This window comes from Rana temporaria, chromosome 8 (assembly GCF_905171775.1).
Source record: "Rana temporaria chromosome 8, aRanTem1.1, whole genome shotgun sequence".
NCBI lineage: Eukaryota > Metazoa > Chordata > Amphibia > Anura > Ranidae > Rana > Rana temporaria.
In genome coordinates this window covers 178,646,701-178,660,233 of record NC_053496.1, presented here as the reverse complement: position 1 = coordinate 178,660,233, position 13,533 = coordinate 178,646,701, and the positions used below count along the sequence as shown (strand labels likewise).

Here is a 13,533-nt window from a genome sequence, read left to right as displayed (position 1 = left end):
CTTGAAATAGTGGAGATACACGCATACCCTTCCATACATTTATCCTGTTTGGTTGCCCTTCTTGGTACTTTCTCCAGTTCCCGGATATCCTTTTTGGGCCCCGATTCTTAAAAAGGATATCGGGGAACTGGAGAAAGTGCAGGGAAGGACAACCAAACTGATAAGAGGCATGGAGGAGCTCAGTTATGAGGAAAGATTAGAGCAACTGAATCTATTCCCTCTTGGGAAGGGATTAAGGGGGGGATATGATCAACATGTACAAATACATAAGTGGTCCATATAGTGAACTTGGTGTTGAGTTATTCACTTTAAGGTCATCACAGAGGACAAGGGGGCACTCTTTACATCTAGAGGAAAAAAGATTCTATCTCTAAATACGGAAACGTTTCTTTACAGTAAGGGCTCTTTCACACGGGCGGACCGTATGTCCGCTTTTTCATCCATCGATGTACGGATGAAAAAGGGACATACATTGATCCCTATGAGATTGCGGGTGTCATCCGGGTCTGCAATCCTCCGATTCTGCAGACGGAGTAAAACCCTACTTTTCTATCCGTCTGCAGATCGGATGAACATGGACAGACAGTCCGTGTTCATCCGATCCCACCATAGGTGAGAGCGAAGATCTGACAGGACAGTCCCTGCACAGTGTGCAGGGACCACCCTGTAATCCGGCGGTTCAGCGTGGATCAGCGGAGCAATCCCAGCTGAGCAAGAGGAGGTTCATGGGGCAGATCATCACGTCCCATGTGAAAGAGGCCTAAGAGCTGTGAAAATGTGGAACAGACTTCCTCCAGCGGTGGTTCTGGCACGTTCAATAGATTGGATTATTTTCTAAATGTACAGAAGAATATAACTGGGTACTAACATATATAGGTAAAGTTGATCCATGGAAAATCCGATTGCCTCTCGGGGATCAGGAAGGATTTTTTTTCCCCTGCTGTAGCAAATTGGAGAATGCTTTGCTGGGGTTTTTCGCCTTCCTCTGGATCAACTGTGGGTGAAGGATTGTGTATATGGGATTGTAGTATTATTTATTTATTTTGCTTGAACTACTGAACCTGGCTAACTCTGTAACATTTGGGCAGCAAGCTGTGGGAGTAGAGGCTCTAATCCAGGAGTCTCAAACTGGTGGCCCTCCAGCTGTTGCGAAACTACAAGTCCCATGAGGCATTGCAAGGCTGACAGGTACAACCATGACTTCCACAGGCAGAGGCATGATGGGACTTATAGTTTTGCAACAGCTGGAAGGCTGCCAGTTTGAGACTCCTGCTCTTATCCAACCACCTGTCGTCCAGAATGGCATATTACAGATGTGGAGGCTGACTTCCATTCACTCTTCAATTACGGTGTGTGGAGGCTTATGCCGCGTACACACGACCGTTTTTCGAGTTGTAAAAAAGGACATTTTTAATGGTCTAGAAAAAACGTCGGTTTTTTTCAACCCGATCGTTAAAACGGCCTTGCCTACACACGATCGTCAAAAAAAAAACAGCTCTAGCAAAGCGCGGTGACGTACAACACGTACGACGGCACTATAAAGGGGAAGTTCCATTCGGATGGCGCCACCCTTTGGGCTGCTTTTGCTGATTTTGTGTTAGTAAAAGACGATTCGCGCTTTTCAGTCTGTAACAGCGTGATGAATGTGCTTACTCCATTACGAACGCTAGTTTTACCAGAACAAGCGCTCCCGTCTCATAACTTGCTTCTGAGCATGAACGTTTTTTTTCTCACGTCGTAAAAGCCTACACACGACCATTTTTTACGACGTGAAAAATTAGAGCGATGTTCAAAATTTTTAATGCTCATTTTTTACATCGTGAAAAATGCTCTGGAGCCCACAAACGATCGTTTTTAATGACATTAAAGAAAAACTCTTTTTTTACAACCTGAAAAACGGTCGTATGTACGCGGCATTACACTCATTTATCCATCCAGCTATTAAATTGTGTAATTGAAGATAGCAGATCCTAACCATTCATCCATCCATTGGTGGGATGTGCCCCCCATAAGCGCTGTTAGACCTCTTTGGAATAGCGGGTCTCTGTTAAAGCGCAGTTTTCTAGAAAAGGCTTTACTTAGCCTTCTTGATGAATGATGTGAGACAAAATGTTTGTGAACCAGCTCGAATAAAACCGCGTGTTTTATTATACACACAAATAAAAAGATAATGAGTACAGTTATAGTACATTAATTCATAGCTTCAAATAAGTTCCAAGATAAAAAGAGTTCTTAAGACACGTGCTCCTGGTCAGACACGTGCTCCTGGTCAGACACGTGCTCCTGGTCTTCTTTAAAGATGGCCGATTCACCCTGTGTATGCTGAAGAAAAGTCTGTGTGCTGAGATGTGGTTAGGCAGGCTGAAGGGTGGAGAAGAGACCTTCTTCATAGAGCACTTAGCTTATAACTAGTAGCTCTCAGTTAGACTTTTTCCCCCGAAAAGTAAACCACTCCTGGTTGACCCCATAGCAAGCTGCTTATTCTGAGGGCACTCAGCAGGTGGAAGGGGCCAGGAGCACATGCAGGGGACCTGAAAAGAGGAGGATCGGGGCTGCTCTGTGCAAAACCATTACACAGAGCAGAGAAGTATAACATGTTTAGTTTAATATGCAAAAATGTATAAGAAAGATCTTCTTTATGAGTGAGAGATTTCTTGCACTCTGAAAATCACTAAGGACGCTCACCCATGTGAACTATTTGATGTTTCACAAGGGTTCCTTTCTCAGTGAAACATTTCCCGAACATAAATAAGGACGCTCACCTGTGTGAATTTTCTGATGGTTAATAAGGGTTCCTTTATAGGTGAAAGATTTCCCGCACTCTGAACATGAATAAGGACGCTCACCTGTGTGAATTCTCTGATGTTTAAGAAGATCTACTTTCCTATGGAAAGATTTCCCGCACTCTGAACATGAGTGAGGACGCTCACCTGTGTGATATCTTTGATGTTGCACAAGGTTTCCTTTCTTATGGAAAGATTTCCCGCACTCTAAACATGAATAAGGACGCTCCCCCGTGTGAGTTCTTTGATGTTGCACAAGGCTTTCTTTCTTAGTGAAAGATTTCCCGCACTCTGAACATGAATAAGGGAGCTCACCTGTGTGAATTCTCTGGTGTCTAACAAGGTGATATTTTTTTCGGAAAGAGTTTCCGCACTCTGAACATGAATAAGGGCGCTCACCTGTGTGAATTCTTTGATGTTGCACAAGGATTTCTTTCTGAGTGAAAGATTTCCCGCACTCTGAACAAGAAAAAGGACGCTCACTCTTGTGAACGCTCTGGTGCTGAATCAGTTTTCCTTTCTCAGTGAAAGATTTCCCGCACTCTGAACAAGGGAAAGGACGCTCACCTGTGTGAACGCTTTGGTGTTGAATCAGTTTTCCTTTCTCAGTGAAAGATTTCCCGGACTCTGAACAAGGGAAAGGACGCTCACTCGTGTGAATTCTCTGGTGTCTAACAAGATGATGTTTTTGTCGGAAAGAGTTCCCGCACTCTGAACATGAATAAGGACGCTCACCTGTGTGAACTCTCTGGTGCTGAATAAGTTTTTCTTTCTGAATAAAACATTTCCCGCACACTGAACAAGGAAAAGGACGCTCACTCATGTGAATTCTCTGGTGCCGAATAAGTTTTTGTTTCTGAGTGAAAGATTTCCCGCACTCTGAACATGAATAAGGACATTCTCCTGTGTGAATTCTAAAATGTGTAACAAGGGCTGCTTTTTGAGTGAATAATTTCCCGCACTCTAAACAAGGGAAAGGATGCTCACCCGTGTCATTTCTCTGATGTCCAACAAGATTAGATGGACGTTCTACTGTGTGAATTCTAAAATGTGTAACGAGGGCTGATTTTCGAATAAAAGATTTCCCGCACTCTGAACATGAATAAGGACGCTCGCCTGTGTGAATTCTAAGATGTGTAACAAGATGTGGTTTTTGAGTGAAAGATTTCCCACACTTTGAACAAGGGAAAGGACGCTCACCCGTGTGAATTCTCTGGTGCTGAATAAAATTTCCTTTCCCAGTGAAAGATTTCCCGCACTCTGAACATGAATAAGGACGCTCCCCTGTGTGAATTCTCTGGTGTTCAACAAGTGTTTCTTTCCGAGTGAAAGATTTCCCGCACTCCGAACATGAATAAGGACGTTCACCCGTGTGAATTCTCTGGTGTTCAGCAAGTGCTCTTTTCCCAGTGAAAGAATTCCTGCACTCTGAACAAGGGAAAGGACGCTCACGCTTGTGATTTCTCTGATGTCTAACAAGATTAGATTTCTTATGGAAGGATTTCCTGCACTCTGAACATGGGAATAGATGGTCACCTTGGTGATCTCCTTCATGGGGTGAGGAAGATTCCTCGGGATTAGAAGGATCTGTTGATCTATCTGCAGTGTGAGATCTTACATGGATATTTACAATCATAGTATGTGATTGATGAGAAGATTCCCCCTGATCAGAGGGATCCATTGATGTCTCCGGACAGGAAGGTCTGTGATGTATATTTTGTGTATTTGGATTTCCTCCTGGAGGATCCTGTGTGATGACATTATCTTCTGACTTACAATCAGCAGATAATAGATGTCTCTCCGAGGAATTCCTCACATCACATCCATCTGTTGGAAAGAAGGAAAAAAAATATAAAAAATCTCAGTAGATGACAAATAACTGGAGTTTTAGCCCCTCCCCCCATCGATGGAATAAGTAGAAATGCCGATCTCACAGCTGGGCTCCTGTTCTCCCTCCAAAATCAATCAGAAAAGTCTTCACAGCGAGTCCATATATGATCTGCTAATTCTAGAATAATAAATAGTTATGAGTGAGGCTTCATTATCCAAAACGCGTTAGTGGATTGTTACTACATCGGATTGGCTGGATTTTATATGATGAAGAGATTGCAGATCATATATGGACTCCAAGCTGAGTCAGCAAGAAAAAAAAGTCACGTGGGTCTAACAGTCACCACCAGTTGATGTCCATAGACCTCAATGTTAAACCCTCAAGTAGCCTGCAAATCGTACCTGAATAATATAGACACGATTTCAGTACGACTTTGAAGGTACAAGATGTAAGCACAAGCAGCTTTTTGACCCTTCTCCCACCCAATCCTTTCACCATATTAGCCCCTCCCAGGCACATTTTTCTAGCACACATTCACTTCCTGGTTACTCCCTCAGGAACAATGTGCTCCAAACAGCCCAAAAAAAGAGATATCCTTGTCCTCCGCTTCTCCTCCTCTTCTTCCTCACGCACTGCTACTGCTGCAGCAGCAATGACAACTGTTGTGGCAATATTCTGAGTAACAAACATTTTCTGTCACACCACACCACACTACAACAACCAGGAAGCAAACAGGAACTGGAAACAACTCTGACAGGAAACGGAATTACCTCACACCATGTATGTTTTCATTGGTTAATGCTAAAGTTGTGGCAAAGTAGTACTGATCCAAAATCGCGGTAAAATCATGGCGAAGTCGTACAAGTGTGAAAGGGGCCTTCCCCCATATTTACAATGTTTATGTCCTAGGGTTGCATCATCCCTCCTCCATCAGTGTGGAGACAACCTAAGCTGTTAGGTCAGTTTGCACTTGCTTTGGCTTCAACACACATTAAAGCGCATGCTTTTATAATGTGTTTTTGATGCTTCAATAAAGCTTTGGTGGTGCCTTGATGATGCTTCAGTGGGGCTTCAAGTGAGCTTTGTCATAGACTTCTATGGAGGCTTTGAAGCACCACTAAAGCGACATTGGGTATCATTTTTGTATGATGTGTTTTTGATGCTTCGATCAAGCTTTGGTCGTGCCTTGATGATGCTTCAGTGGGGCTTCAAGTGAACACTGTCATAGACTTCTTTGGAGGCTTTGAAGCATCACTAAAGTGACATGGGGTATCATTTTGAAATTGAATAAATAGATCAAGGTATTGAAATCTGGTAATGAATCATGTGAAGTGTACAGTACATGAAGCATGTGTTCAGTGAAAAAAAAATGACATGAGCAGATCAATACTCCAGATGTGCCAACTCCAGTGCACTACCAATGAGGTCATACACGCTTACAGGTACTGAAAGTGTCCAAAGGATGGAGATGGCCAGCTTGGCACGGATCACAGCCCAGCACATGGCAAAGATGGGAACACCACACTCACTTTGCAAGGCCTTGCCCACCGTGGATCTAAGTATAGCCCCTAGGAGGATTCTGGTCTGCAGTGGGCCCTAACATAGGGGCCCAGCCACGTGCCAAGCTTCCCTTACCTACAGAACCAAGAATCAAGACTTAAAGTGGATGTTAACCCGAATTTTATTTTTTATTGCTGTGACAATGTAGCGTATAAGATTTCCTATCATCTGTGCCCAGTCTTGCCACAAAGAGTTAATCCAGCTCTGAGCAATCCTCTTTTCTTTTTTCAGTGAGATAAACGGACAAACAGTTTTCCCCCTTGCTGTGAGTGACAGGATATTTACATATCTCATGCACTAGCCTGGAGACAGGCATTATTTTTAATTCCCACCCCCACTCCTTTTCTGAAGTCATGTGGTTACTTTTCTGGATTTGGACTGGATGTTAGTGATCATAGCAGAATTCAGTGTAAGGAATACACAGAAGAAAATGCATGTTGACAAGGGGAGTGTAGAGGTGGGCGGGGAGTCTACTGACATCACGACTCCACTGACCGAGCTCCAGACAACAGACCAATCACAGCACCGAGTGTTAACTCTTACCACACCACACATTAACCCTTTAGTAGGCAAACACATATTTAACCTTTTAGAACCTGCCTATAGGATGATGTGAAGATCTGATAATTATCTAACATTTTTTTACACTACAATCATTATACTTAGAAGTAAAATGAGACTTTGACCTGTTTTTTTTCCACAATGTCTGTTACCTACCTGTGTCACAAGGTAGAGAAATGTCCTCCTGTTCACTTTTCATAATCATCCCAACCTCCTCCGTGATTGGCTGATCACCCCCCACATACGTCTCTACTTCTTCCTCTTTAACCTCAGCTTTTATATTAATCCGTTCTTCACCCTACACCAAAAATAATAGAAAACATCTATTAAAGTCACCTCAAGGCAGACATAAAGTACAAGACAAGGATGAAGAGGACCCACAATGACATTTGTCTGGGATTAAGACCCACAGAGGAAATGAATGTATATTAAAAAAAAATGTAGGGCGTTCAATAGTAGCTAGAAACAGGGATGGGGGGTAACTAAGGCTGCATTTGAGATAACAATGTAAAACAAGAGACTACACAGAAGAACGTTATCTCATGGCTTTTTTAGATCTAGATGCTCAGCCCCACCTACCTGATGATGGTGAGGGATGGTGTGATCCTCCTGTGTGGAATCCCAGGAATACAGAGGACCTCCCTCCTCCATAGACTGCTGATCCTCGGACTTCTCTTCTTTTTCTACTTTAACCTCAACTTTGATGTCTTTCAGTTCTTCAACCTAAAGTGCAAATATGATAAAACGTATTTGTAAAAGGAAACAAGAGACGACATAGAATTCTGCACCTTGAAATAACATTCTTCTTTTTGAGTTCTAGTTGCTCAGTCCCACCTACCTGATGATGGTGGGGGATGGTGTGATCTTCCTGTGTGGAATCCCGGGAATACAGAGGACGGGGACATCTCTCTGGTGGGTTCCCATTACTGGATCCATCTGTAGGAAACACACACACTGACTGAATACATTGTTTCTATGTGTTTATCAGATGATGGGGGATCTAGGTGGAGCCTCCGTACTGCTCTCTCCTTTACAATAAAGTCTCCTTTTACCCGGTGATGTGAGGGGCGGCTGATTCTCCATCATGATGTCCTTGTAGAGATCCTTGTGTCCTTCTAATTGAATTATAATGTGATTACCTCCTCTGCTGCCAATTCCAACGTCTTCTCTTTCCTTCCTCACAACTCACCTCTCACCCGGGACTTCCTTTGTTAGACCCCCCTACATCACTTCCTATTCTTTAGGTACATCACTTCCTGTCTGCACCTAATCTTTAGTTACATTACTTCCTGTCTGCCCCTCACCTCACATGACTTCCTCTCCAGCTGTGGTATCACTTCCTGTGTCTGTACAATCACACTCTTCTTGTCTCACTGTTCTACTCAATATAATAGGAAAAGATCTCCATCTCTATATTTATTATGTGTCTGTTCTACAATCCAGCAACTCCAGATGCATGACTGCTGAGGCGCAATACGCCCAGGTACCCCTTAATACAAACTTAGCACATAAACCTTCCCCCTTGCCCCTTCATCCAATAAATAAACACTCTTACAACCATTAAGTTGGAAAGGGCAAGGCAACAGCTTTATTAAAGCAACATAACAATTTTAACAATTTATAACCCGTGCCAGTCACAGTTGTACTGTGAGCACCATTCCAGAAGGGAGGGGGAGGGGCCTGTCCTTACCATAAGTGCTGGACAGGCCGCCTACTTCCGGTGTCCATAAAGGGGCATGGCCCACTACGGCCATTTTCTGCTGGCAAGGTCAAGAAAAACCGCAGCAAGCTGTGACGTACCATAACCAAAAAAGGGGCGGGAGGGTGGGCAGCTCTTCCCAGCGGGCTTCCAAAAGACCCAGAATTCCCTGGGGGGGGGGGTCCCTTTTATCTGAACTCAGGCCCGACCCCACCCCCCAAGTAGCCAATCCTGCCATGACCACCGCCTTGTCCAGTACCTGGCCATGCCCCCATCAGTCAAGGCTCTCTTTCCCTAGGGGGCTCAAGAGGCCTTCACAATTAGATAAATAGCTCAATATTCACAATGTATCTGGTCTATAAACCAGAGGCTCTGGATGGACAGTTGGATAAATGGTCCTTTATTTAGGATGTATCCGGACTATAAACCAGAGGCTCTGGATGGACAGTTGGATAAATGGTTCTATATTTAGGATGTATCCGGTCTATAAACCAGAGGCTCTGGATGGACAGTTGGATAAATGGCTCTATATTTAGGATGTATCTGGTTTATAAAGCAAAGGCTCTGGGTGTAAAGTTGGATAAATGGTTCTGTAGTGAAGCTTACCAAGCTGGCCGCTGCCGGAAACACAAAGGCTATTCACACAGGGAGAATTTGCCTGCCAGCTCCTGGGGGGATTCCCCCCTCCCTCTTATCACTGACTCACACAGAGCTGTTCACTCTGCAGCCTCCCCTGTGTCCCTATTGGCAGGAGGACGAGAGTCAATTACAGGAGCCAGTGAGAGGAAGAGGATCATGGGACATGAAGTCCCAGTGTCATGAATTTATTTCCGTCCCAATACCGGAATGTATGTTCTATTCTGCCTCTGACCCAAATTCAAGGTGATGTGAATGCATGCATGCAAAAAGGATCACACTGGCACACAATCTTCAGTATGAGCTCTTCCTCATCAACAGGCTTTTATTCCGGTCACAGCCCCTTATATAAGCAAAGTGACATACGCAAACGTCATCACATATGTGTGTATATGATTGGTCCATCTGTATATCATGCTTTTTCCTGTCGAACATCTGTTTTCCATGAGGCAGTACATTCCAGAGTCCGGCAGCCATCTTTTGATAGATGATGGGAGATGTAAAAAGGAGGGGGTAAGGAGTGAGTACATCTGCCTGTCATAGTTTTAGTCAGGGCTGTGGAGTCGGTAGATAAATGTTCCGACTCCGACTCCTCAGTTTTATGTACTTCCGACTCCGACTCCCCGACTCCTCTGTATTAATATGCAAATGTATTTTATACATTCGTTGAGGGAAAGAAACGCAACCTACCACAGGACTACTGGCTGGGAAGCCAACAGTCTACTGTATTGCACAGTTTAAGCAAAAGACAAACACAATGAAAACAAAGTTTTATAAAAAAAAAATATTAATCAATCAAGTGGCTGGATAGTAGCAGCAGGCATAAACATCAGGAACAGGATCTTTACCAGTTCAAAAATACAAACCACATTATTTGGTTGTTTTAGAACAAAAACAAAGCTTATCTATAATGAACCAAAAACAAAATCTGTAAAACCTAGAAATGGTTTATATTAATCTTGAAATGTAGTTATAGGCTTAGCAAATGCAAATCAATTCAATGTAGAGTTCTAAGGAAGAGAATTGCCTCTGCCAGATCCTCTTTCATAGAGGCTCTTAAGTCAGACTTTATTATTTTTAGGGCTGAAAATAATCTTTCGACACTGACTTGGGTGAAAAGCATGCTTCTTCACGGTCACTTAACGCGTTCGTTTTGCGGTTACGTGAGGCACTGCATGCATTGGTCTTTATTCTTACAGTAGAGATGTCATTAATTATAACTTTTTGTGAATTGGGACATTTAAACTTGCTTTTTTTTTTTTATTCCAATCTAAATTTAGTAGGAGTCGGAGTCGGTGCATTGTTTGCCGACTCCGACTCTGACTCTGACTCCAGGTACCCAAAATCTCCCCCGACTCCACAGCCCTGGTTTTAGTCAAGGAAAATACTGCTGGCTTGTTATGTGATTACTAAGATGTGATATATATAAAATAAGAAAGAAAGAAATAATAAAGAAGAACAGAAAATAATAATATTAGAAGAGAGGGAGACATAACAGTCATTTAATCAGTTCCACCACACCAGCACAAACTTAAAGGGGTTGTAAAGGTAAAAAAAAAAACATCCTAAATAGCTTCCTTTACCTTAGTGCAGTCCTCCTTCACTTACCTCATCCTTCCATTTTGCTTTTAAATGTCCTTATTTCTTCTGAGAAATCCTCACTTCCTGTTCTTCTGTCTGTAACTCCACACCATAATGCAAGGCTTTCTCCCTGGTGTGGAGTGTGGCGCTCGCCCCCTACCTTGGACTACAGGAGAGTCAGGACGCCCACTAACACACAGCTCCTTTCTCTATCTGCAACGTAGAGAGCGTCCTGACTCTCCTGTATTCCAGAGGAGGGGGCGAGCACGACACTCCACATTAGTGTGGATGATTAGTGAGTGTGGCTGTCAGCCTTTGAATTTGTTTTGATGACACTTTAGTGCAAGATTTGGATTTTTTCTAAGTGTTTTATGAAACCATGTACAGTTTTAATGCATCCCCTAAGCATGCAGTTTGAAGGATTTTCTTTTTTAATATCGACCTTTAGGCTGCCTGAAAGGACCCTTTTCCTACAGATAATTTTTTTTTTTTAGCATTGGTGCATATCCTTCAGGCTCTGTGTTTGACAATCTCTTACTTAATAGCCCAGAAAATGGCCATTACTGATATCGAAGGTACAGATTCGGGATTCAATCCTTATTAGCATTTGCTGAATCAAACAGGTACACTTTTTAATTATGGTAAAACGAAAGAATGAAAAATACAGTGAAATTGATGCACACATTCACAACATATACATAATAATGTTATATATGAATTTTAACTATATTCCAAAATGGTTACCAATATACACAAGACTCATTTATTTATTATCGTTCATGTCCCTTCATAGTAAACGTACACATTTGACATCACTGTAAATCAATCTGGTCTAGTCTAGGCCACTGAATTATGACATCTCCGGTATATTTCAGGCAAGGTTGGATTGATACGGTGAAGGACATCTGAACATCTATACCAATAGATAAACATTTTGAAGCTCTTTTCTTGGACTGTACAACCAACAGAAATGTTATGAGCGAAATGCTTTCTCCCGATCCTCACTGCTGAATTTTGTGCCTAATTCTCTTTCTCAAGTAACTGTATAAGGTGGGAGATTGGGGTGAGTAAGAATAGACAATATTGAGTAAATTTGGGAAATCGAAGTGTGGTGGGGGCGAGTCACATCTTAAGAGTTCTTCTAAGGGAGTAGGATAAGAAACCAACCTGCGTCTGTCCAGCAAAGATTGGATGAAAAAGGTGAGTTGTTGGTTCAAGAACCAAGTCTGTATTCCAGGTAAATTAGAAATAATATTGAATGAATGAATGAGTAACTAAATCGCCTCAAGGCGCTTTTGCAGCCAGTGACCGCCTGTGTCTTCAGAAGAGGTGGGTCTTGAGCTTCTTCCTGAAGGCCAGACGATTTTCTTCCGAGTGAATGTCCGTGGGTAGAGCGTTTCATAGCAGGGGTGCTTGGACTGCGAACCTTTGCTCGCCTTTTGATTTGTAGCGGGTCTTGGGGATGTGGAGGAAGTTCTGGTTAGTAGACCGGAGGGGGCGGCTTGGGGTGTAGTGCTTTATTTTGTCGCAGAGGTATTGCGGGTCTTTTCCTTGTGTACATTTGTGGGTGAGGCAGAGTGTCTTGAATGGAACACGATCCTTCACGGCTAGCCAATGGAGGGTCCTCAGGGATGGGGTGATTGATTGATATTGAGAGGGCCAGAGAGAGAATATTGGCGCTGGCAAGCTTCACTCCAGTGACCAATTAGGGATCTATGTATACCAATGGGAAAAGACGGACTGTCAACTCGTGGTGTCATTGGGCCTACCTATGCAGACATATTGGAAGTAGAGATCCACTTATTCCACTAAATTAGGGTTTAGTCTGTAAGTGGCAACATAAAACCTGTGTCCTTCAGTTTATTTGGTAATGTCCATGGGAGAGCCCAGAGATCAAGTTGGGATAAAGACTGATCGATCTGGACCCACAACTTACATGGAAAGTTATGGAACTAGTTGAGACGCCTCGTAAGAATTGATGCTTGATAATAATTGAAATGTTTGGGGCACCTGTGCCTTCTTTCCGGTTAGAGACAATATTTTACTATTCAGTCGAGGTTGTATCCAAATCCAGACAAAAATAGTAAAGAGTTTGCAAATTTATTTTTTAAAAGGAAGATGGGCCCAAAATCCACACTACATTCTCTAACAGTTCTCCACCACCACCAACACTACATTCTCCGACAGCTCTCCCCCATCCTCCACACTACATTCTCCGACAGCTCTCCTCCCACCATCCACACTACATTCTCCGACAGCTCTCCTCCACCATCCACACTACATTCTCCCACAGCTCTCTAACCACCATCCACACTACACACTCTGACAGCTCTCCTCCACCATCCACACTACATTCTCCGACAGCTCTACTCCACCATCCACACTACATTCTCCGACAGCTCTCCTCCACCATCCACACTACATTCTCCGACAGCTCTCCTCCACCATCCACACTACATTCTCCGACATCTCTCCTCCCACCATCCACACTACATTCTCCGACAGCTCTCCTCCCACCATCCACACTACATTCTCCGACAGCTCTCCTCCACCATCCCCACTACATTCTCCAACAGCTCTCCTCCACCATCCACACTACATTCTCCGACAGATCTCCTCCACCATCCACACTACATTCTCCGACAGCTCTCCTCCACTTTCCACACTACATTCTCCGACAGGTCTCCTCCATCATCCACACTACATTCTCTGACAGCTCTCCTCCACCATCCACACTACATTCTCCGACAGCTCTCCTCCGCCATCCACACTACATTCTCAGACAGATCTCCTCTGCCATCCACACTACATTCTCAGACAGATCTCCTCCACCATCCACACTACATTCTCCGACAGATCTCCTCCGCCATCCACACTACATT

General features: G+C 43.5%; 2 protein-coding genes across 2 annotated transcripts in view; both read right to left on the bottom strand.

Annotated features, from left to right (window-relative positions):
* Positions 1 to 13,533, bottom strand: part of LOC120910546 (zinc finger protein 850-like) — a 1,103,195-nt gene that overhangs the window by 940,542 nt on the left and 149,120 nt on the right.
* On the bottom strand, positions 2,126 to 7,608 carry LOC120910014 (gastrula zinc finger protein XlCGF26.1-like). The gene is made up of 3 exons (XM_040321847.1): positions 7,574 to 7,608; positions 6,892 to 7,033; positions 2,126 to 4,610 (listed from the first exon to the last, which is right to left on the bottom strand). Exons 2-3 carry the CDS (start codon positions 6,938 to 6,940, stop codon positions 2,707 to 2,709), a joined length of 1,953 nt encoding a protein of 650 aa, XP_040177781.1. The 5' UTR covers positions 6,941 to 7,033; positions 7,574 to 7,608; the 3' UTR covers positions 2,126 to 2,706.

Bases quoted from the DNA above. Each gene is read 5' to 3' on its own strand.
- LOC120910014 (XM_040321847.1), bottom strand. From the start codon at position 6,940: ATGATTATGAAAAGTGAACAGGAGGACATTTCTCTACCTTGTGACACA. The intron at 4,611-6,891 runs GTAGGTAACAGA...TCTTTCCAACAG, and splicing joins TTCTCTACCTTGTGACACAG to ATGGATGTGATGTGAGGAAT.